The sequence below is a fragment of the Stegostoma tigrinum genome, chromosome 6 (assembly GCF_030684315.1).
Source record: "Stegostoma tigrinum isolate sSteTig4 chromosome 6, sSteTig4.hap1, whole genome shotgun sequence".
NCBI lineage: Eukaryota > Metazoa > Chordata > Chondrichthyes > Orectolobiformes > Stegostomatidae > Stegostoma > Stegostoma tigrinum.
The window spans coordinates 64,372,959-64,397,268 of record NC_081359.1 but is presented as its reverse complement, the minus strand read 5'-3'; the positions used below and the strand labels follow the sequence as shown (position 1 = coordinate 64,397,268).

Genomic DNA, 24,310 nt, shown 5'->3' with positions numbered 1-24,310 from the left:
CGCCCTTTATCACCTACGTACATCTGTGAATATTCTGCTGGCATTGCCAGTAATGTGTCTCAGTAACATAAATCTTGGAAAATTAAGTCACCTCATCCTCTTCATTTTGCTCTTCTCTAGTCATTAATATATTATGTATAAAGAAAAATAATTACATCAAAATACCAAACCAAACACACATTGCTGCAAAAACCCAGCAGGTATGGCAGCATCTACGGGGAGAAAACAAAGTTAACATAGACATAGACATAGAACATAACAGCACAGTACAGGCCCTTCGGCCCTCGATGTTGTGCCGACCTGTCATACCGATCTCAACTTCCCTCCATACCAGGCAACATCCTAGTAAATCTCTGCACCCTTTCCAAAGCTTCCACATCCTTCTTATAATGCGGTGACCAGAACTGTACACAATACTCCAAGTGCGGCTGCACCAGAGTTTTGTACAGCTTCACCATAACCTCTTGGTTCCGGAACTCGATCCCTCTATTAATAAAAGCTAAAACACTGTATGCCTTCTTAACAGCCCTGTCAACCTGGGTGGCAACTTTCAAGGATCTGTGTACGTGGACACCGAGATCTCTCCGCTCATCTACACTACTAAGAATCTTACCATTAGCCCTGTACTTTGCCTTCTGGTTACTCCTACCAAAGTGCATCACCTCACACTTGTCTGCATTAAACTCCATTTGCCACCTCTCAGCCCAGCTCTGCAGCTTATCCGTCTCCCTGCAACCTACAGCATCCTTCGTCACTATCCACAACTCCACCAACCTTAGTGTCGTCTGCAAATTTACTAACCCATCCTTCTACGCCCTCATCCAGGTCATTTATAAAAATGACAAAACAGCAATGGACCCAACACTGACCCTTGTGGTACACCACTAGTAACTGGTCTCCAGGATGAACATTTCCCATCAACTGCCACCCTCTGTCTTCTTTCAGCAAGCCTGAACAGTTACATTTTCAAAAAATAACTTAATTAAAAATTGACATGCAAATTTAGTTTCAAAGTTACTCGAGATACAGCAGGGAGCATTAGAATAGAAACTTGACCGGAATTTTCCCAATCATCTGCAAATCTGACCAAGAACAAAATTTGAAAAGAGCACTTTGATCAGCTAACTGACATCTTCTATCCTCTGGCAGCTTTTACAGGGATGTGGTTTGCATTCAAGAGAATATTAAATGATTATTTAAATTGAAGCATAATGTACAGGAAAAGACAAAAAATTGACATTAAGTCTAAAAGCTCAATGAGCTAGTACAGGTATGATGGGCCAAATGGCCTCCTTGGCATTGTAACAATTCTGTGATTCTGTTCAGTGCAATAGAGTCTACCTGTGGGAAGCAGAGGATTGAGGCCATTATTGAGCCAACTGGCAAAAAGATGTTGTTACTACTGTATTACAGTCAGGCCCCCTCATGAGACCTGAGTTCTGAAATGAATGGAAGGCAGTCTTCCAGTGGTTAGCCTGTGTGGGGGCATTCATGGGTGCTTCCTTTCCATCAAAGACCAAGTGCAATGTGACTGCCACTGCAGCAGTTACAGGCCATCCTGTTTGCGAAGATAGTCTGACAGCTGTGGCCATGAGGAATTTGTTTTTGCATTTTACAAAGGTGCAAAGATAACTTCCCCATTTTGAAATGTCCTCAAGATCTCCATTTGTCTCAAGAGCACCCATCTCTCCCAGTGGAGCTGCTGGGCACCTTTCACTGTGGGACTACTGGGCATCCTATTTCACTGATTTGCTCACTATCTGTAGCTAGATCAAGTCCCCAGAGGTAGCTTCTTGATTTGCCCCTCATTGATAATCATGAACAATATCCTTGAATGGGCGCTTTCATTTTGAATTCTGAAGTCACATGACATCAGGTTATCATCTATCAGGTCCAACAGAAATCACGAGGTCACCTGACGAAGGAGCAGCACACCAAGCTTGTGTTTTCAAATAACCCTGTCAGTCTACAACCTGGTGTCATGTGACTTCTAACTTTGTCCAACTCAGTCTAACACGAGCACCTCCACATCATTTTGAGTTTTGACTGAAGAATCACCAGATTGGATATGTTAACTGTTCTCTCTCCACAGATGCTGCCAGACTTGCTGAGTTTCTTCAAATCTCCAGCATTTGCAGAGACTGCTGAAATGAAAAAGGCTCTTTACTTCACTTTACGTTAAAAGCACTGTTCACATCCTAAATTAGGAGACCGACGAGGAGTCCCAAACCTCAGTATACAGGAAAGCAACCCACACTGACCAAATCCTCAACTTCCGCAGCAACCACCCCAATGTCCACAAATAAAAAACTGTATAAGGACACTATTTAAACAATCCACCACTCACTGCAGCACACTAGAACTACGCAGGAAAGAGCAAGTGCACCTGTACAAAACCTTCACCATCAACCGATATCCTCGCAACTTCGTCCACAGGTGCCTACAAAATAGACAAGAGGACACAGTACACTCTAACACATTGGCCACACAACCCTACATCAAGATCATATCAGAACTGACAATGAGGATCCTACAACCACTAGTAATCATGGTTGCACACATGCCCACAGTTACTCCACAACAAACACTCAGAAGGATTAAGGACCCCATTCCCACAACATGCGGAACCGACATGGTTTACAATATACCATGCAATGACTGCCACAAACATTACATGGGACAGATAGGAAAGAAACAAGCCATCAGAATATATGAACATTAGCTAGCAGCAAAACAACATGACAAACTTTTCTTAATATCAGTACACTTTGACAATGAAAGCCATCAGTTTTAATGTGACAACGTAACCATAGTTGCCAAGCCAAAATAGACACACACAGGAATTCCTGGAGCATGGTTCTCAGCCATTATGCAATCAAACAAATAGAACTGGACCCCATATACAAACCCATACAGGTCAAAACGGAAATGACACTACTCACCATAACAGACCAGACAGTACAAGTTCCAAGCAGAGTAGAACAAAACCTCAGAGGCCTCACTGAAACATCTGAACAAAAACAAGCCAGCTTGGCGAGCAAGTCAACAACCTCACTAAGATATTGAAGCAACCAAGTGTCCAAATGGAGAAAAATAATCTGGAAAGCATTCAGGCCTGGCAATGACTAGCTCCAACACAGAAGTGTCAAACCATCACCTCCAGCTGTTTGATGACATTCTCATAAATAAATCTCAAACCATCAATGTCTTCAATGTCACCACTGATCAGAAACACAACTAAACAAGCTGTACATATAGTGCCTACATGAAAAGAGTGGAAATTATAATTCCTTTAGTACATAACTAACCACCCGATTCCCAAAGCCTGTTCACCATCTACAATGCACGTGACAGTGTATTAGAAAACTTTGTACGAAATTACCATCTCCTGGGCATGACGAGACTTTCAGATGCCGCCCAAACAGCACTCAATCTCAGTATCATCAGGAAAAAAAAAACAGCATAGGTGACTGACACCCCACCTAGCATACTAAATATGAAAATCTACAGAATGCACTGCAGTAGGGTGCACTTGCATTGAGTATTCCCAGAGACATTGGTGTTTGCTGGCTAAAGATGGAGGCATGAAGGAGCAAGTGCCCAGTTGAAGCTGCCAGGTTGCAGCTATGTCACACATGCTGGGAAATGTCTTCCTGTTTTTTGGACATGGAAGGCAATGGAAAACTATTGCCAAAAATTAAAACAAAGGGATCAGTTTGAAGCATTGGACAAACAGCCAATGAACTGCTTTCTGCTGGAGGATATATACCACATTGCATCAAAGACGACCACAATGGGATAGGAAAGTTTTACCATTGAAACAGCATCCCCCTAAACTAATATTACATTCACTGCTGCAATAAGTCAAACAGCTGTGTAAAAATTAAATTGCAGAATTGATAATGGTAATATTAGCTAACAAATATAGGTTTCACTGGGATGTCTGATAAAGGAGAGAATTAGTGAGGAACAAATCTGCAGAAATGTCCTTTAGGAAAATAGGCAAATTCAGATATGTCCCTTTCTTTTAGTCCCTCCTATATTAAAACTCCTTTTGAAATGTCTCTGTCTGCAAGGTTTATACAAAAAGGTTGCTTTTTTCCTCCCAAATATACCAATGTCTAGATTGTACCATCTTGGTGGATATGAGAAAATTTAATATGTTAGAGATTCCATTACAAAGCAGTAGTAACCTAATTTTGTTAATTTAAGAACCATATTTCTGAAGTTTAATTTAGCCAGCAAAACCCAAGCCAAAGCGCCGCGGTGACAGTGCTTAAGTAGGCATCATTTCACCCGTTCTTGCAACAGAGAAGAAATGAATATGACTGTACCACTGACTTGAAAAAAGCAGGTCACGTTGGCCATCCCTATTAATTAATTATTCTGCCTGGGTAGTGAAAATGCAGCTATTTACTTAATCAATGACTCAACCAAATGTCATTCCTTCTGATTCGCTTATAAATTAATAGCAAAACCAGCTAATATGCAGGTACTAATTTATTTAAACTGTTCTCTGCAGATTTCTTGGAGCTCCACAATCAACATCTGGCACTTAATGTTAGTTGTCAATTTCACTTAGACACGCTTGTCTTAACAACTTTATTTATTATAAATGAGTAGAAATCATAATATCATGAATAATTATATAATAGATGAAATAGGCAAAGTAAATCAATTAGAAAAAAGCATACAGTATGGTTAAAGACAAGTTTCACAGATTTCTTCTGATTGTCTTCTTCAAATTATTCTCATTTTGAAAATACTGCTGAGAATGTTTTACAAAGCTACTTGCAAAGAAGCATTCCACGTTACTCACCTATAGATTAAGCGGTTTAATGAAAATTAAAGAGACAACTGCCACTGGTAGAAAGGCCCTTACTTCAAAAAGCAAGAACTGTCATCATTCCAAGAGGCTGTCCATCAGTCACAAGTACCCCCCAGTGCGTGAAATCCGAGTCGCTGTAATGTATGAGTAGGAAGCAGCACACTAGCTTTGTGGAAAGTGAAGTTTGAAACCAATGCATGAGAATGCAGTGAAATATTGCTGTTGGGGAGCAGCTTTTGCAGAAAGTATTTCATCATTTGCAACTCCCAGTTTTATTTTTTTTGCAGTAAACTGCATCTGTAAATCCTCAATTCAGAAGATCTACCCTGGTCAATAATGCTTTGTAGGCAAAAAAAAAAATTATAAATTGTTCTCTCACTGACTATATTAAAAAAGGTACTTCTACCTTTTTTAAAAAAGCAAATACATACATAACACATTATAATTCAACACTAATGTAATTCCCTCTGAATATTTTAAATCAGAATTTCAAATTTAAGTTTACCTTAGTTAATTTAGAAATGCTTACTTTAGAATGGAGGGAAACATACGAGATTAGAAAAATACCATATCTGCCAGATGCCCTCAGGTGAACTCTATTTCTTGCATTCGGCGTGTTCTATCAGACTTGCAATGTGTGACAAAAGAAAGCTCAACCACTTAAATATTTTAAGTACATGAACCAAGGCTCACTGCAGACATTACATTAAAAAGAGACACAAAAAAAAATGCAGACCCAGGAATGAAACAAAAACAGAAAATACGGGAGAGACTCTCAGCAAGTTACTACACAGCAACCAAGAGAAAAATTTAATACACCAGGCAACCATTTTCCAGAGCAGGGCCCAATTTGTTGAGCATTTCCAGTATTTTCTGCAACTGGAAAGTACAGTTGCAAAAACTTCTTTTGAAAAAGAATGTACTTAGCTTTTTCATGTTATTTTCTGCAAGCATATGACAGCAGCAAAAATATAGTAGATCTTTCTCTGTTAATAAGATGTGTTGGTGACGGTGTTTCATGCAACTGCTATGCAGTAGCAACACAAGCAGCTTACGTCACTAATAGGATGCTGCCATCAAGCCAAAAAAACACTATCACACAACACGAATAATGAGGTATATGAATTTCAGTGCTGGTGTGATGTCAGGTACATAGGTTTATGTCCTAAAGACTGGCGGCAGATCACATCAAATAGCATGCCTCTTTAGTTGTTCGCACCAAGGTAGAGGCTATAACCAGCCAGCCCACACTTGCAAAACTCACAAGAGTGTCTAACATTAGATGCACTTGAACAATACTTGTTGGATAATACTGAATGCGAGACGAATTGCACTAACAACCATTTCAAGATTGCCAGCCAGGTGCTCAGTGTGGCACACCTGCATACGCTGGCAGCTACACGATTGTACACAGTCCTGCTCTATGCAGACAGAAAGAACACAGACATACATTGCGCCATTTCAACAAAACAAAATAGGTCACAGCTATTCGCTGGTTCATTTCTTGGGGCAATGCCCTGACCGGAGTTTATTTGTTTAAATTTTGAATCAAGTCTGGTTGTGAACTATGGATCAGTATTAATTGGTGCACTCTCTACAGCAATATCTCAACCAATCATCACACTCCTCTCATGCAGTTCAAGCATTATGTATTTCCCACCTCAAATTTATATTCTTGTAAACTGTCCTGATGACTGTAATATGAAAAACCTTGACAAAATGAGTATTGCTGGGAAAAAAAGTTCTGTACTACCAAATGACAATTTAAAAATGTGTGGAGTGGAAAGGGTAGGTATCAAAATATATCTGGCTATATAAAGACCAACTTACATCAATATCCTCCTGATTAATTGTTTCCGGATCCTCACCCATCATATTAGCGAGGTGCCTTTTCCCAATGTTGAACTCTTCAATCTGTTGTTTAATGAATTCTTCAGTATATTTCTCATGGAATGTAGCAGCCATGCTCCTCTTCTGCAAAGAGGAGCTTGTGCTGATTAACCTTATAAGCTAGAATTAAAAAAAAAAATTATGTTTTAATTTACTGATCTGAAGTTCATAGAACCACATCAGGGCAGAAAGAGAGCATTTGCCCCATCAAGTCTAAACCCACTGAGGAGCATCCCACCAAGACCCACTCCACCCCTCATCCCCGTAACCCTACATATATCATGACTAACCAATTTAAAATCGGTATATCCCTGGACGCTACGGGACAATATTTTTTGTTGAGCATAGCCAATCCACCTAGCCTGCACATCTTTGGATTGTGGAATAAAACCAGAGCACCTGGAGGAAACCCACATTGGCATAGGGAGAACATGCAAAGTTCACAGTCACCCAAGGCTGGAAACAAACCCAAGTCCCAAGTCCCATGTGTTGTGAAGCAACAGTGTTAACCACTGCACCACCATGCCATCTGAAACGCAGGATGGTGTGCTCATTTTCAATTTATATAATTGAGTTGGCTTTGATCAAAATAATCTGTACCCTCTAAATCAATCTTCCCAGTTTTCCTCTCGAGATGCAGATCATGAATGAGATTGAAGCTTCTCCACCAAACCTAGGAGAAACGTTCCACAATTCAATAAAATGAAACTTTAGTCCTGAAGCCCAGAGTGGTATTGAAGGAACTAGAAGTTTCACATTAAACTAGTAGGGCTTAAACCTTTGTGTCTGATGAAATACTGATTAACAAGCAAGCAGAAGAATCTTTAAAGCTCGGTGGTTATGTCTGCTGGGTGAACTGGCAAAGTTGTACACTGTACTTTGTTTTACACCACTGAGATACTGAAACTATTTAACATAACACCTGCAAGGGTGTGACAGAGAAAGAACCTCTATTAGCCAGCATTGAGACTTTTTTCATTAAATCAGTGCCATCTACAAACATCTTGTAACAGGATTTCAGTATCCTTTGGAACAAAACATGCTTAGTTTTACTGCTGCCGTCTCTCTCAAAAAAATACAGCATAAATACCTAGTGCATAACACTGACTCACTCATTTCGGATACAGTTAGTAGGCAATAAAATTTTACTGAAGAGCTCAAGTTTACAAACATTTCTAGCATTTGGGCATAGCCTTTAATTCATAATGGGTTTTGTTTTATCTATTTAAAATAAAAAGATTGTTTTCTCTTAGGAATCAGCTATGCTCAGTGACAACACTAGATCAGCACATTGTAGGTTCACACTTTAGCATACATTCTATGCTGAAAATTCATGGCAGAGCAGAGGGAGGCTGCATTGCTAGACAGTGGACTTTCAGACAAGGAGTTCAACAAGAAGTCTAGTCTGACCCCTCAGGTGGATAAATGGATAAAAATCAATCACTTCACGCTTTTCCAGGTCGAACTCCATCTGCAGCATCTTTGCCTAGCTCTGCACCCTGTCAATGTCCCGTTGCAACCTGCAACAGCCCTCCACAGGGAGACCTCTGATGCTGCTTGGCCTGCTGCGTTCATCCAGCTCTACTCTTTGTTATCTCAGATTCTCCAGCATCTGCAGTTCCTACTGTCTCTAACCCACCCTTCCACTTCCCCGTCCATGTCATTAATAAAGATCACAAGGAGCAGAGGTCCCAGAACAGATCCCTGTGGCACACCACTGGTCACCAAGCTCTGGGTTGAATACTTTCCACCTACTACCACCCTCTCTCTTCCACAGGACAGCCAGTTTTGTATCCAGACAGCCAAATTTCCCTGAATCCCATACCTCTTTATTTTCTCAATGAGCCTACCATGTGAAACTTTATTGAATGCCTTGCTAAAATCCATAGACACCACATCCACTGCTCTACCTTCAATGTGTTTGGTCACGTCAAAAGAATTCAATAAGACTTGTGAAGCACGCCCTGCCCCTCACAGAGCCATTCTATTTCTAATCAAACTATGCTTTTCCAAATAATCATAAATACTATCTCTAGAATCCTTTCCAACAATCTGCCCACCACAGAAGTAATATTGACTGGTCTGTAATTTCCAGGATTATCACTATTCCCTTTCTTAGAAAAGGAATGACATTTGCCACCCTCCAATCTTCAGGCACTACTCCAGTAGAGACTGAGGACAAAGATCATTGCTGCACCTTTGGCAATCTCTTCCCTCACTTCCCGTAGTACCCTTGGGTATATCCCATCTGGCCCAGGGGACTTATCTATCCTCATGTTTTTCAAAATTTCTAGCACATCCTCCTTCCTAACAACAACCTGTTTAAAGCTGTCCTCACAAACATCAAGGTCCCTGTCGTCATTGGTGAATACTGAAGCAAAGTATTCATTAAGGACCACCCCTACCACCTCTGACTCTGCACACTATCCCCGATTACCCCTACCCTCACTCTGGCCATCCTCTTGCTCCTCACCTAAGTATAGAAAGCCTTGGGGGTTTTCCTTGATCCTATCCGCCAAGGTTTTCTCATACCCGCTTCTAGCTCTCCTAAGTCCATTTTTCAGTTCCTTCCTGGCTACCTTGTAGACCTCTAGAGCCCTGTCTGATCCTTGCTTCCTCAACCTTAAGTAAGCTTCCTTCTTCCTCTTGACTAGGTGTTCAAGGTGTCTTGTCATCCAAGGTTCTTTCACCTTACCATCTTTTCCTTGTCTCAGTACCTGTAGCAACTGCTCCCTAAACAACCTTCACATTTCTGTCATACATTTCCCTGAGAACATCGGATCCCAATTGGTGCTCCGTAATTCTTGCCTAATAGCACTGTAATTTCACCTCCCCAATTAAATACTTTCTAATACCGACTGCTCCCATCCCTCTTCATGACTAAGAAAAGTCAGGGAGTTGTGAACACTATCACCGAAATGCTCTCCCTCACAGATCTGACACCTGACCTCAGTTCTAAGCAGAACAACTTCAAGCTATCCAAGGTTTCTAGATTACTTCAATTTTCAAGGCCTGACAATATTCTTGTAAATCTCCCATGTACTCTCTACGGTACACTAAACTCTAGCTGTGGTCTAACCAGTGCCATTTGTAGTTCTAGAATTACATCCATGAGTTAGTTTATGATTACTAGTTATACCTCAAATTTATGTCATGCTCCCTCATTCTGTTTGCTGTCCCAAATGCATAACCTCTCATCTCATGGGATTGAATTTCAATTGCTACTTTTCCACCCACTTAACCAAAGCATCAATAGTGCCCTGTGATCAATATCCATCATTTTTAAGAGTCCATTTGTGTCATCTGCAACTTTCCCAATCATGCCTCCCACATTTATGCCTATGTCTTGAACATGTATATAAAAGCAAGGCCTGTAACGCGAAGCCCTATGGACCATCACTGGAAACTCCTTCTATTCACACAAAAAAAAACACTGACCATTAATCTTTGTTTCCTAGCACTGAGTCCAAAATTGGCTCAACATATCTTATTCCCCCGTATCCCGTGGCATGAATTTTTCTGACCAGTCCATAATAGTATGTTGCCAAATGTCTTAACAAAATCTAAGTAAGCCAACATCTACTGCACTATCTTCAAAATTCCTTAATAGTTCCTTAAGGAACTAAGTCAGTAAAACAGCACCTTTCCTCCATAACACTCACTGAAGTTCTAAGGAAAGATCACCGGACCTGAAACGTTAGTTCTGACTTTATCATCTTCACAGATGCTGCCGGACCTGCTGAACTTTTCCAGTAACTTTTCTGTTTTGGTGTCATAGACTAATCAATGTCTTTCCAAGTAACTGTTAATCCTTTGATTCAGCAGTGATTCTTGGGTAAGACTAAAATATTTGTAATTATTTAACTTAATATGCCTCTCTTCCTTTTCCATTCCTCTAAACTCACCTGTGACTGATGGGGATTGAGAAATGATCCTCACTATCTGTTATTTCCTCCCTGGCTTGCTTTAACAATTTAGGATACAATTTATCTGGTCATGGTAATTTACTCAACTTCAGGAAGGTCAGTCACTTCAGCATTTCTATTCTGGTTGTGCTTTTTTTTTAAAAAACTGAATATTTCACACTTCTCCCATTACCAGAATTAAAATATTCATTAAAGAACTCTGTCCACACCTTCTACACCCATGTACAAGTTAACTGTAAATCTGATATGCCCAACCACGTCTTTACCATTCTTTGTTAATGTACAGAGAAAGCATCTTCAGGATTCTTCTTGATCTTAACAACTCATTTTTCTTACCCAAATTTGTTTTTCTAATTTCTTTTTACTTCACTCCTGTATTGTCCTATAAGCTTCCAAAAGTGTGACTTTTTTGCAATAGTCTCAAGTTCAATTTTGCTGCTTTATCTTACACTATGATTTGGGATAATGAGGGGTTTCTGGATTAGGTAATATCAGCCTTTTTTTTAAAAAATGGAGACATGTCTACACTGTGCCTGTAGGATCACACTTTTGAATGCCTCCCACTGATTTTCCTTCAGGCAGCCGTAGCAATCCATTTGTGCCAAATGATCTCTTATTTTTGTTCAGTTAGCCTTCCCCTATTTTAGAAATTTTTTTTTCTACCTTTGCCCCTTTCTATAATAATGCTACATCCAACAGTAGTATGAAAACCATCTCCAAAATGGTCACCCACTGCTACATCATCCAGCTGTCCAGCTGCATTTCTTAAGAGCAATCCTAGAATTACACCATCTCTTGTTGGTTTATTATATGCTGGCTAAAAATAAAAGCTACCTTGAATGCAGTTTCCAAGTTTTGTACCCTTTGTGCTTTTCACACAGTATGCATCCCTGCTGATATTTTGAAGTTGAAGTCCTTACCCATATTACCCTATTATTTTGCTCAAATTGCCCCACGTATGACTAATTGTCACCAACTTTGAGGGGATCTATAACATGCCTAGCAGTGGCTTCACCTTTATTTTTCAAGATCAACCTACATGGCCTCATTGGTGCATTTATTTAGCATTTCTCTTGACAACTGCGGCTGATACTTCAGAAAACAATGCTGTGGCCATCATTTTTTATACCCTTCGCTATCCCAGCTGAAAACTCTATCCAAAAGGTGCTCAGCTATCATCCTTGGTCCTGCTGCCATGTACCCAAGCCCTTGGCTCATCGACTATAATTTACCAAACACCTTGTGTTTACCTATATACTCTTTAATACAGCCACATTCTTGTGCTGCCAAAGTTTTAATGTCTGCTTCTTCTGTGTTTCAGAATAATTCACCAAATTTCTATTTCCTGATCTGAATTTGCCTTCAAGGAAGGATATTATCAAGCTACAGAGGGTTCTGAAGAGATTTACTAGGATGCTGCCAGATTTGAGTTATAAAGAAAGGCTGGATAAACTGGCACTTTTTTCACTGCAGCATTGGAAGTTGAGAGGTGGCCTTATAGAGGTTTAGAAGGTCAAGAGGGGTATAGATAGTGTTAACGGTAACTGTCTTTTTCTCTGGGATTTCAAGGCTAGAGGCACATTTTTAAGGCAAGATGAGAGATTTTAAAAAAAGACATGAGAGGCTTTTTTAAAAAAAAAAGAGGGTGGTTCACATGTGGATTCCTCTGGAAGTGGTGGATGCAGGCACAGTTACAATGTTTAGAAGACACTTGGGTAAGCAAACGAAAGGGAAAGGTTTGAAAGGATCTGGGTCAGCATCAGGCACAAGGGACTAATTCATTTTGGGGTTATGTTGTGGATGGACTGGCTGGGCAGATGGGTCTGTTTCTGTGCTACATGACTATGTTCCCATTCCCTGCCAATTAAAGTTTAAACCCTCCCTAACTGAATTAATGAGTCTTTCTAACGAGGATATTTCTCCCTCTACTGTTCAGGTGTACACCATTCAGCTTGTACAGGTCCCATCTTCCCCACAGCAAGTCCCAATGCCCTGTAGGTTTTTTGCCCACTCTTTTATACTAGCTTACCAACCACTAATTCAATCACTCAATTCTTCTATTTCTGTGCTCATTAGCATGTGCAACCAGGAATAATCTTATGTCTACTGCTTTAGAATCTGAAGTAATTTGTACTAACATGGACCATGGCCACTGGCTAAGCACTCCCTCCCAGAATAATGCACTGCAGATGCTCCATAACATCTTTTACCAGGGAAGCCGCATAACTCCAAATCACATCAACAGTTCGTAACCACCCAGCTGGTCCCCTAACTATGGGACATCCCATCACTATTGCTGTTCCATACCACGTCCTCCCTCCACACCAATTCCCTACAGCTGAGGTGCCCATGGATCCCACGACTTGCTTGGGTTGTGTGCTACTGAGGAAACACCACCCTCACCAGTATCTAAAATGGAATACCAATTAGTAAGCAAATTAAAATAATTAAAAAGCAGGACATGGCGATTGTTTAGAAGAGGGAAAACAAAACGTTGCAAGGCAAAAGGATATGGCAGCATTACAAGATAGCTATCTGGAGAACAATACCCCAAGTAGAACAAGGAGAGACAATGTATAAACATGGTAAAACAATCGCAAGTAGGGTCAAAAAGATTGAAAAAAAGGGCAAAAAGGCTGGATTAATGGCTCTTTAGTTGAATTCATGTAGAATTCAGAACAAAATATGTCAGTTAACAGCATGTGACTTTTCAAAGTGCAGGGTGGAGGGAAAGAGTGGTGGGATAGGTTTGTAGAATGGGATGGAACATACACAACAGTAGTAAATAACCTTCGTTCAGAAGAACCAAAATCCATACGAATGGAGGTGAGAAATAACAGAGGAAAGATGACTCTGGTAGACATCTCACTGCCCTAACAGCAAGAATACATTAACTGTGGTGCACAGTGCAGTAATCAAGAGTAATTTTAATCTTCACGTAGATTGGGAAACAGCCTCTAGAAAACAGCAACCATAACATGGTAAAATTGAGCATTCAGTTTTAGAGGGAGAAATGTGGATCAGAAAAAGCTAAATTTAATTAAGGGCAATTACAAAAGGAAAGAGGACAGAGCTAGCTGGAATGGACTGGAAAGGGAATTTAGCAGCACAGATGAGTTAGAGTCTTAGAGATGTACAACTCTTCGGTCCAACTCATCCTCGCCGACCAGATATCCTCAGTGAATCTAGTCCCATTTGCCACATTAGACCCATATCTCTCTAAACCCCCCCCCCCCCCCTCCATATTCATATACTCATCCAGATGCCTTTTAAATTGAGGTTGGTTGACTCGCTGAGCTGGTTTGTTGTTCCACAGATGTTTTGTTACCACGGTTGGTAACCTCCTCAGTGCAGCCTCTGATGAAACTTCGGCATGTTTTCCCACCTGGTTTTTAAACTCTGAGGTCCGTTGCATTGGATTGCCTCACTTCCGAGATTCCCCCGTAGTGGAATGTGTATGGGGTCGAGTTCAATGTGTTTATCAATGGCCTACTTTGGGGAGTGCCATGCTTTCAAGGAATTCATGCACTTGTCTCTGCCTAGTCTGTCCCGGAGTCTTGGTGTTGTCCCAGTCGAAGAAGTCGTGGTTCTCCTTGTCCATGTGGATTGAGATGAGTGAGTACTGGTTGTGTCTTTTTGTAGCCAGTTGGTGTTTGTGTACTCTTGTTAGTTTCATTCCTATTTGCCCAATGTACTGTTTCTTGCAGTCTCTGCAGGGGATCTTGTAGAGGAGGTTGATCCTGTCCGTGACAAGGAGTGGGTCTTTGGTTCGGTTGGCACTTGTCATAGGGTTGATGTGGGTTTGTGTGCCACTCTGAAGCCCAGCGGTCATAGAAATCTTGTGGTGAGTTTTGATGTGTTCCTGATGTAGGGTAGTGAGATGAGTGTGTTGGGACATGTAGAATCTTTCTGATGCTGTTCATGTAGGCATCTCCTGACCCAATTCTTTGGATATCCATTATCCTTGAACACTTGGAAGAGGTATTCCTTCTCCTCTTGGCATAGTTCCATGTTGCTGCAGTGTGCTGTTGCCTTTTTAAATAGTGTTTGCATGCAGCTTCAGTTGTGTGTGTGCTGGGATGGTTACTAGTGAAGTTCAATACCTGGTCTGTGCGTGAGGCTTTTCGGTGCACTTTCGTTTGCAGTTCCCCATTTGTCTTGCACTCCACCATGACGTCCAGAAATGGGAATTGTTTGTTCTTCTCCTCCTCTCTGGTGAATTTTATTCTGGTGAGGGTGTTGTTTATGAGTTGTTGTCTCTTCCAATTTGGTCTGGAACAACAAACCAGCTCGGCGAACCAAACAACCTCAACACCCACAACCCGAGTTACAAATCTACTCCAAAACCTTAGATGCCTTTTAAATGTTGTAACTGTACCAGTCTCCACCACTTCCTCTGTCAGCCCATTCCATTGACTCACCATCTTCAGCGTGAAAACGTCGGCCCTTAAATCCCTTTTAAATCTTTCCCCTCATGTTAACCCTGTGCCTTCTAATTTTGGGCTCCGCCACCTCAGGGAAAAGACCTTGTCTATTTACCATATCCATGCCCCTCATGATTTTATAAACCTCTACAAGGTCACCACTCAGTCTCCGATGCTCCAGGGAAAATTGCACCAGCCTTTACTGCATCTCCCCACAGCTCAAACCCTCCAGCCCTGGCAACATGCTTGTCAATTTTTTTTCTGAACTCTTTCACATTTCACAACATCCTTCATAGAGTAGAGAGAACGGAATTACAAACAATATGCCACAAGTGGCCTAACCAATGCCCTGTACAGCTGCAACATGACCTCTCAACTCCTATACTCAATGCACTGACCAAATAAAGGCAAGCATACCAAATGCCTTCTTCACCATCCTATCTACCTACAAGTCCACTTTCAAGGGACTATGAAACTGCACTCCCAAGGTCTCTTTTGTTCACCAATATTCCCAAGGATCTTACCATTAAGTGCATAAGACATGCACTGATTTGCCTTTCCAAAATGCAGACATTTAGGAAAATAATTCATGGCTCACAACAAAGATATACTCCAGGTGAGAACAAAGGATTCTTGAAAGGAAACACAAACCATCCAAGGTTATCATGGCAATTATGGATAGCACGAAATTGAAATGATGCCCAGTTAGGACAAGTGTAGAAGTGCAGTCAATCTGTGGAATTCTTTACTACAGAGGGCTGCAAAGGCCAGGACATTAAGTACATTGAAGGGTTAGACAGACGTTTAATCAGTAAAAAGGGAATCAAGGGCTGAGGGGAAGAAGCAGGTAAGTAGAGTTCAGGATTATCAAATCTGCCATGATATTATTGAATAGCACAGTAGAATTAGAAGGCTGAATGGTCTTATATCTCATGGCTTTACAGTCTAAGACAATGCCCTCTTAGGACAGGAATTAGGATCATTCTCTCTTTCAGGAGGTTGTGCGACTTTTAAACTCTGGTTCAAAGCAGTGGGGCAACGGGATTGAATTTTTTTTTAAGGCAGACATGGATGGATTCTGGTCAGGCAAGGAAATCAAAAGGTTATTGGGTGTGGACAGAAGTGCACAATTCAAAACACGAAGCCATGTCAGCCATTATCTTATGAATGATGCAGGAGACAGAAGGGTCCAAATGTTCTACTTCTGTTTATAATTATGCTCAGATATCCATATGGTCTTGTGAACCTTCGTAATATTCAATGCTCTACTGAAAAAGTAACGCTCCTGAAGAAAAATGCACTGTCATTCAACATACTCAACTTGCTGCGTGCAGAAAAGCTATTACGCTTTCCCAAAACAGAAAGACTTCAAAAATCAAGGCTTTTCTTTCAAATATTCAGTTTCCACTTTTCTTGGAAAAGGCCCCAGATTATATTTCATCCATTGTGTCTATTATGACATTCCTACCTTGTCAGAGTGCTCTTTCAGCAAGCAATGATTTTAAGTATACACATTTATTGATTTCTTCTTAGTATATTTGAACTGGGTTAGACAGATTCTATCTTAAAAACCTACTCTTGATCCCTCTATTCTTGTAAATTGTGACATCTCTAAACTCCCTCTGCCCTGAAAAGTCTTTTAATATGCTTCCATCTTCCAATTTGTGCCCATCTTGAGGGCAACGGGTGGTCTTTTCTAATTTCCCAGGTTTCTCTGCCTCCCCATTCCTATCAACTCCTTTTTCAAGAGATGCAGTCATGAACTATGTTACCTTCTGTATTTGTCTTGATTTATTTGGGTTCACCCAGAAGCAGAATTAGAAGTCAATCATGACTACTTCTTTAAAATTATTGCCATACCAAGAGGAAAGCATTAATTTCCTAGGCCCATTTTATTTAAATTGTCACAAGAAAACTGGTATAAAAGTTAGAAAAGGTTTCTTGTAAACTAGTGGACACACTTGCACACAAAACCATCACCTCAAACATGCTTTTCATGGACTAGCAAGATCACATTTTAGTAACTACATGTCTGTGTCTAACACACTCAACATCTGACTGTGATTCACAGGATTGCCCTCTTCCCTTCAGAGTCCTTCCTACCCACTACTTTGTCAATCTTTGCAAAAAAAACCTCAATTAGAAGCCCGTGCGTTACTTTGTTAACAACTCGTTGAAAAATTCTTTAGTCTACCCAAAGCATGCTGATCTTACGGAGCAAGGAGTTGGCCTCGACCGAGTTTTGCAAACTGACACATTCCAAGGTCCAGGACTATGTGCTGAGGAATGCACTAAAGCTTGGGACAGCTGCTGCCAAGGCACAGTGAGGAAAGGCCATGTTCTAAATTCATTCTGCCAAAGTTAAATGGAGTTCAGTTAGCAGACACTCTTGATGTCTCAAATACGAAAATATAGTCTTGCGCAAGAAATGTCTTTGGTTTGTTTGCTGGATAAAGAATCAAACTCCAATGTTTGTTTGTTTCTTCATATGCTACTGAACAGAACTGAACTACTTTAGGGATCACATTCGTATTTAAAGATACTTTATGAATAAAGTATATTTTGAGATAAAAGTTATTTTGTTTAAAGTGGAGGCCTTATGGCTGTCACTATCTACAGAAAAGCTTAATGAGTTGGGTGATCTGATTTTGGTGGCATGTCAACCTATAATGATTGTCATCACCTTGCTGTTGCTGCAGCGTTTTTCCATCTTCTCAGGCAAAAAAGTGGACTGTTTGAAATGACTAACAAGTCCTTAAATGACAGAACAAGCTGGTTAATAGTGACAATGATAGTGTATAACAAGAGTTGGTCGATTCTGCCATCAAGGTGTTTGGCTGACAGTTGTGTAGCACAAATGCTATTTGCTGCTTATAAGCCCAAGCAAGGATGTTGTTCAGATCTAGCTGCACACCCATATAAACCATACATTATCTGAAGGAGCTGCAAATGGTACTGATCACTGTGCAATCAGTGAACATCCACACTTCTATTATGGTACAGGAATATTTGCTGATGAGCAGGTGAAGTTATTTTGGCTTAGGACACTACCACAAGATGCTTCTGCAGAGATGTTCGCATGTTGAGATGATTGACCACTAAAAGCCAAAACACTTTTCCTTTTATGCAAGGTAGGAGTCCAAACAGTGGAGCAGTTTCCTCATTTCCAGCTGGCTTCAGTTTCACTAACAACCTTCAATTCGACACAGTCAAATTCTGCCTGATGTTAGTTCTCACTTCACCACTGAAATTTAACTCTTCTCCTTGGCTGGGGGTTCTTACCTTGACTGCAGCCAAGACATCCCCAAGGACCCAAACTGAGCATCCATAAGCAAGTTATTGATGAATAAGTGCTACATGATAACACTGTCAACAACAACTTCCATTACTCTGATTATCAACAGCAAGTTGATGGAGCCATAATTGGTGAGATTAGAGGGGAGGATGTGCCATCCTATGAAGCTGCAGATTGGGATTGAATACAGTTCTGAAAACTAGAGCCTCACGGTTTCCCAATTTTGAACAATTCAATCTACACCATTCAGAATTGATCCTATTTAGCATGATTGTAGCATCACACAACACAACAAAGGGTGTCTCCATTGTGAAGGTGGGAGTTAGACTTCTCTAAAAATATGCAACAATCAGTACCATTCACTTCAGGAACTAATGCATCTGCAATGGGCACATTGTTGAAGATGAGAAGCCAAGTAGATTTATCCCTTATTGGTTCTTGTCAATACTGCCAGACTTGTCCTGCAACTAACGTGCTCTAGGATCAATCAGTTGGAATGCCATTGAGCTCTACTTGCCAGACAGCACTAAATACCCCTGTCTAAAGCATACTGCATTCCTGATAAACCAAGTACTTCTTACAAAAGGGGTTCAGCAGTGAGGGACGTAGATGGTAATCAGGAAATTTTCTTGCCCATGTTTGACATGATGCCATGATGTTTAAATACACCCAAAATCAAAGACTGCCAGCGCCAGCCCCATTTGATTGTGTATCACTGTCTGATGCTACCTGACCAATCAATGGGACAAGGTGTATCCAGACAGTGATGGACAGGTCTTGACATTAGCTGTAATGAGTGATTTGGAAGGCACACCCTAACAGTCATACTACTCTAGTCTGTGGAATACCTTTCCCAATTTTGGTGCATGTTTTGCATACATTAAATGAGGATTACATTACAGTGTCAAACAGGCAGGGAATATTTCTCATGTCCAAGTGAATGCCAGTTGGTTGTCTAGTTTTACAGTATAACAGAAGTGGACACCGAAAATACTGTAACAACAGAACTTGCTTGGAAAACACACAAAACAGATCTGTGGAGAACTGAAGGAGGGCCACTGGATCAGAAACATCAACTCTGCCCTCACACCACAGATGCTGCTAAACCTGTTTTGCTAGCAATTTCTGTACTTGTTTCTGAATTCCAACATCTGCAGTTCTTTGGTTTGTTATTGTTTATAGAAAATGCTGAGCTCAATTATGCTAAAAAAAGGAAACATTACTCTTTCACATACATTCAGCAAACATTATAGCAAAACACAATATCTTTAACAGCAACGTTTATGAGCAAATAATACCGAGCACAAAAGTTTCATACACAACCTTTTAATTAATTACAGGATGTTTACTAGTACTCAACTTTTAACAAGCAGATCTATAAAAATTTTAAAATGGCTACTCAACATAAACTTTAAGAGACTGTTTACTTGACCACCTCATTGTTTTAATGTATCAGCTATTTTTCCCTGCCATCCACATTTTCTGCTCATACATGGAATATTTTGAACTCCTGAAATCATGTAAGGACCACTGTACGCTTTTTCACACAAATTCTGATGCATATCTCAGTCTCAGCACTATGGAATATTTATCCACCTGCTTGCAGCATCTTAAATGGGAGACTTTTAGCTCCAGTGTCTCCCACAAGGGAAAATATTTTCTCAGATTCCACCATTTCAAGTCCTTTCAGGATCTTAATGGTTCAGGAGATCACCTTTCTTCTTCTAAACTCCAATGGATATATGCCCAACCTGATCAACGTTTCCTCATCTGATAATGCCTTCATCCCAGGGCACTGTACAAAATGACTGCCAGATTCTATTTGAAAGCAAAAAGCAAAATACTGCAAATCTGAAATCAAAAAAGTGCTCGAGAAACTTAGTAGATTGAGCAGTAATTGTGGAGGGAGAAGTACAGTTAATGTTGGTTCGAGTGGGACTCTCATCATTAAAATCTAACTGAATCACTAAAGTTCATTAGGAAAGTACCACCCATTTCTTACACTGCATTCCTACCAAAAACAAGGATTTCACACAGAAATATTACAGAGGAAAGGAAATAGGAGTAGATTTCAGATACAGAACAAGGTCTTACTGTACTGTTTTTAGATGACAATAAGATGTAGTATGCAATTATGATAAAAATGGATCATCGGGGAACATATGGTGAGAGTGTTGAGGTTCTGAAGTTGCACTGGCTGGTTCAGCGCAGGTAGGAATGGAGGAACCTGAACTTATAGCATTCTTCTCTTTTTTGGGGCATTCTAAACAGCTTCACAACAAATGAACCGTAACAGCTAAACAGAAGAAAAAGACAAATGAAAAGACTAGTCAGTCATTTTGCAATGTTCACCTAGATACTGTCATATAAAGATAATTACTTTCAAAGAGTTAATGTCAAAGATTGCATTAGACTCTAACCAGATGATGTCATACTAGCTTGGATGGGGATAAAACAGAACATCTTAGACAATCAGGGGGTAAAGGCCTACACATTGACAGGTTTCTTCACTAGTTTGTTGGTCATTGTTATTGAGGCAATGTAACCTGCGCCCAATTGTTGATAATTAGGATAAGAAGCTTTTCTTGTTAAGACTCAACAGTAATTGATCCTCTACCACTGTAAACCAATATACTTTAGAAAATAATATGATAAAACAAAGAACTGTGGATGCTGGGGATCTCAAAGAAAAACAGAAATTGCTGAGAAAACTCAGCAGGTCTGGCAGCGCCTGTGGGAAGAAAGCAGAGTTAATGTTTTGAGTCCAGTGATTCTCTAGTTGTGAAGACAAGTCACTGGACTCAAAACATCAACTCTACTTACACTCTTAGATGCAGTCAGGGAAAAAGAAATGGTGCCAACATTCTACTACCACAATACCAGACTGCAGTAAAATTCCCTTGCTCTTGTTAGAATATAGAGGGTGAAATCTTTTACAAAACATTATACGGAGCCTGAATTTAAGATCTCATCCTAAAGTACACACGTCCCTTAGCACTTGCACTCAAATTTCTGGCCTGCAACTTCAGTCAGCGGTCTTACTAACCAGGGGTTGGAAGAACTAAAGATAGGATCAGGATTTTGCCAACATTAAAGAGGGGACAGGAAAGTGGCAGATGGAGTTCAACTTTGATAAGTGTGAGGTAATGCATTTAGGGAGGTCAAACAGTGACAGGAAACACACGATGACCTGAAATATATTGAGAAGTGAAGAAGAGAGAGATTTGGGTGTGCAAGTGTACAGGTCCTAATAGTCCAATAAGGTTGTAAACAAAAGCATTTGGAATGCTCTCTTTCATTTGCAAAAACATCAGATACAAAAGTAGGGATATAACAAAACTGTGTAAGACACCAATGCTGAACATGCAGTTCTGGTCATCACTTTACAAAAATAATGTAATTTCTCTGGCAAGAGTGCAGAAAAGATTTACTAAAATGCTGTCACAACTGGAGAATCGTAGCTACAAGAAGACATTAGAGAGAATGGGTTTATTTTCCTTGGAACACAGAAGAGTGAGGAATTACATGATCAAGTTGTATAAGATTGAGGGGGATGGAGATGAAATAGACAGGAAGAACCTGTTTCCCTTGGCAGAGAGTTCAAAAACCACAAATCATAGATTCAAACTAAGTGGCAGAAGGATTACAGAAGTCGTGAGGAAAAAAAACTTGTGTTTTAAATGCAAAGAGTAGCGTGGGTTTGGAATTCGGTGATGGAGACAAAAAACTTAAACTCTCTTAAGATGCAACTAGATCTGCATCTTAAGTGCTGTAAATTGCAGGACTATGGACCTTGTGCAAGATGATGGGATTAGGAAGGGCATCTGGGTGTCTTTGGGTTGGCATGGATAAGAAGGACCGAATGGTTAGTTATATCATTACCAAGGTTCTATTAGAGGCGGGAACAAGGTGAGTCAACAGATCAGGAACACCAGAGATAATGGGAACTGCAGATGCTGGAGAATCCAAGATAACAAAGTGTGGAGCTGGGTGAACACAGCAGGCCAAGCAGCTTCTCAGGAGCACAAAAGCTGACGTTTCAGGCCTAGACTCTTCATCAGAGAGGGGGATGGGGAGAGGGTTCTGGAATAAATAGGGAGGCGGGGGGGCAGACGGACCGAAGATGGAGAGAAGAGACGATAGGTGGAGAGAAGAGTATAGGTGGGGAGGTAGGGAGGGGATAAGTCAGTCCAAGGAAGACGGACAGGTCAAGGAGGTGGGATGAGGTTAGTAGGTAGGAAACAGAGGTGGGAGGAAGGCATGGGTGAGAGGAAGAACAGGTGAGGGAGGCAGAGACAGGCTGGGCTGGTTTTGGGATGGGGGGGGGGGGGGGGGGAGAGAGGGGGGAAGGAAAGAGGAAATGAACACCTCCCAATCACAAACCATTTTAACTCCCCCTCTCATTCTTCAGGTGACATGTCCATCATGGGCCTCCTGCAGTGCCACAATGATGCCACCCGAAGGTTGCAGGAACAGCAACTCATATTCCACTTGGGAACCCTGCAGCCCAATGGTATCAATGTGGACTTCACCAGCTTCAAAATCTCCCCTTCCCCCACCGCATCCCAAAACCAGCCCAGTTCATCCCCTCCCCCCACTGCATCCCAAAATCAACCCAGCCTGTCTCTGCCTCCCTAACTTGTTCTTCCTCTCACCCCAAGCCGCACCTCCATCTCCCACCTACTAGCCTCATCCCACCTCCTTGACCTGTCCGTCGTCCCTGGACTGACTTATACCCTCCCTACCTATACTCTCCTCCCCACCTATCTTCTTTTCTCTCCACCTTCGGTGCGCCTCCCCCTCTCTCCCTATTTATTCCAGAACCCTCTCCCCATCCCCCTCTCTGATGAAGGGTCTAGGCCCGAAACGTCAGCTTTTGTGCTCAGGAGCACCAGACTTTGTTGGAATGCTTCCCTTCGCCCCCCAAACTCAATCCGCGCTACGCATCCGTAAAAATGGCCAGGAAAAGCACTAAAACCGAACACTCACTAAGGACATCCTGACAGGAGTAGAAACACTCAGCTCCATCACACACCCACAACATCTCCGCAGAAAACCAGGCAACGTCCTGCTGCAAGCAGCCATTACTATGGACAATAGTGCGCATGCGGGACAAGTAACCTCTCACCCCAATCCAGCAATATGTGTAACGGTGGGGTGTACACTGAAATTATTTTTAACACTAACATTTTATAATATTCACCGTGGTAAACGTGTTTTTCTGTTAGAAGATGACCCGTGTCATTGCACTGTAATTAAAAATTTCAGGGGCATGCGTAGTAAGCAACAAATAGGCGTATCGTCCGGATTCGCTGCGCATGCGTGTTATGCTCCCTAGTGGTGAGGGATAAACTGGGCGAGTGCGTTTTTAGAGGGCTTGGAATATTAGGTGTGGGACAACGGGCAAAATGTTGATAGCATTTGGGGTGGTTGACTCTGGCACACCGGTTATTCTTTATATTTGTTTTCATTAGGAACAGAATTTGACGATCCAAGAGTGAAAATAAATGTTACTCTTCCAAATTAAAAGTTTTATGCTGTCACTACTGCATATGAATGCTGAAATAGACCTAAAGCAAAATCTTCAAATGCTGGAAATTTGAAAAATTAATACTGGGCGTATTTAAAAGGACAGACAATATTTGCAGCAAGAGAAATAGATTAATGCGCTTTCATCAGAAGTTGACAGAGGAGTGCTCCTTCCAGAACCAACAGCCTCTATTCACAGCTACAGTCCCCTCCAGAGACGTGACAGCATAAGTACAAATAGAAAATACCCTGGTTGCTGGAATTTGGCAGTATAAGCAGAAAGTTTAAAATATTTATCCTAGTTGGCAATGTCTATACAAAAAAAATCAGTTAAAATTTCAGATGATTAACATTTTACAGATCTGTCTTTCTCAAATAGAGACTTTCCAACCATTTTGGTTGGGATGATTCTCAGGTA

General features: G+C 41.0%; 1 protein-coding gene across 2 annotated transcripts in view; it reads right to left on the bottom strand.

Annotated features, from left to right (window-relative positions):
* The window catches only part of mrps9 (mitochondrial ribosomal protein S9), an 80,261-nt gene extending 56,809 nt beyond the window's left edge, over positions 1 to 23,452 (bottom strand). Inside the window, exons 1-3 of one of the 2 annotated variants that reach the window (XM_059646606.1) lie at positions 23,353 to 23,452; positions 20,458 to 20,659; positions 6,659 to 6,838 (exon numbers count right to left, since the gene is read on the bottom strand). In XM_059646606.1, coding sequence (XP_059502589.1) covers positions 6,659 to 6,793 — 135 coding nt within the window. In that variant the 5' untranslated portion in view covers positions 6,794 to 6,838; positions 20,458 to 20,659; positions 23,353 to 23,452. The remainder of the gene's footprint in view (positions 1 to 6,658; positions 6,839 to 20,457; positions 20,660 to 23,352) is intronic. The other variant, XM_059646605.1, reaches the window with a different exon arrangement.
* Between the last annotated feature and the right edge of the window lie 858 nt (positions 23,453 to 24,310).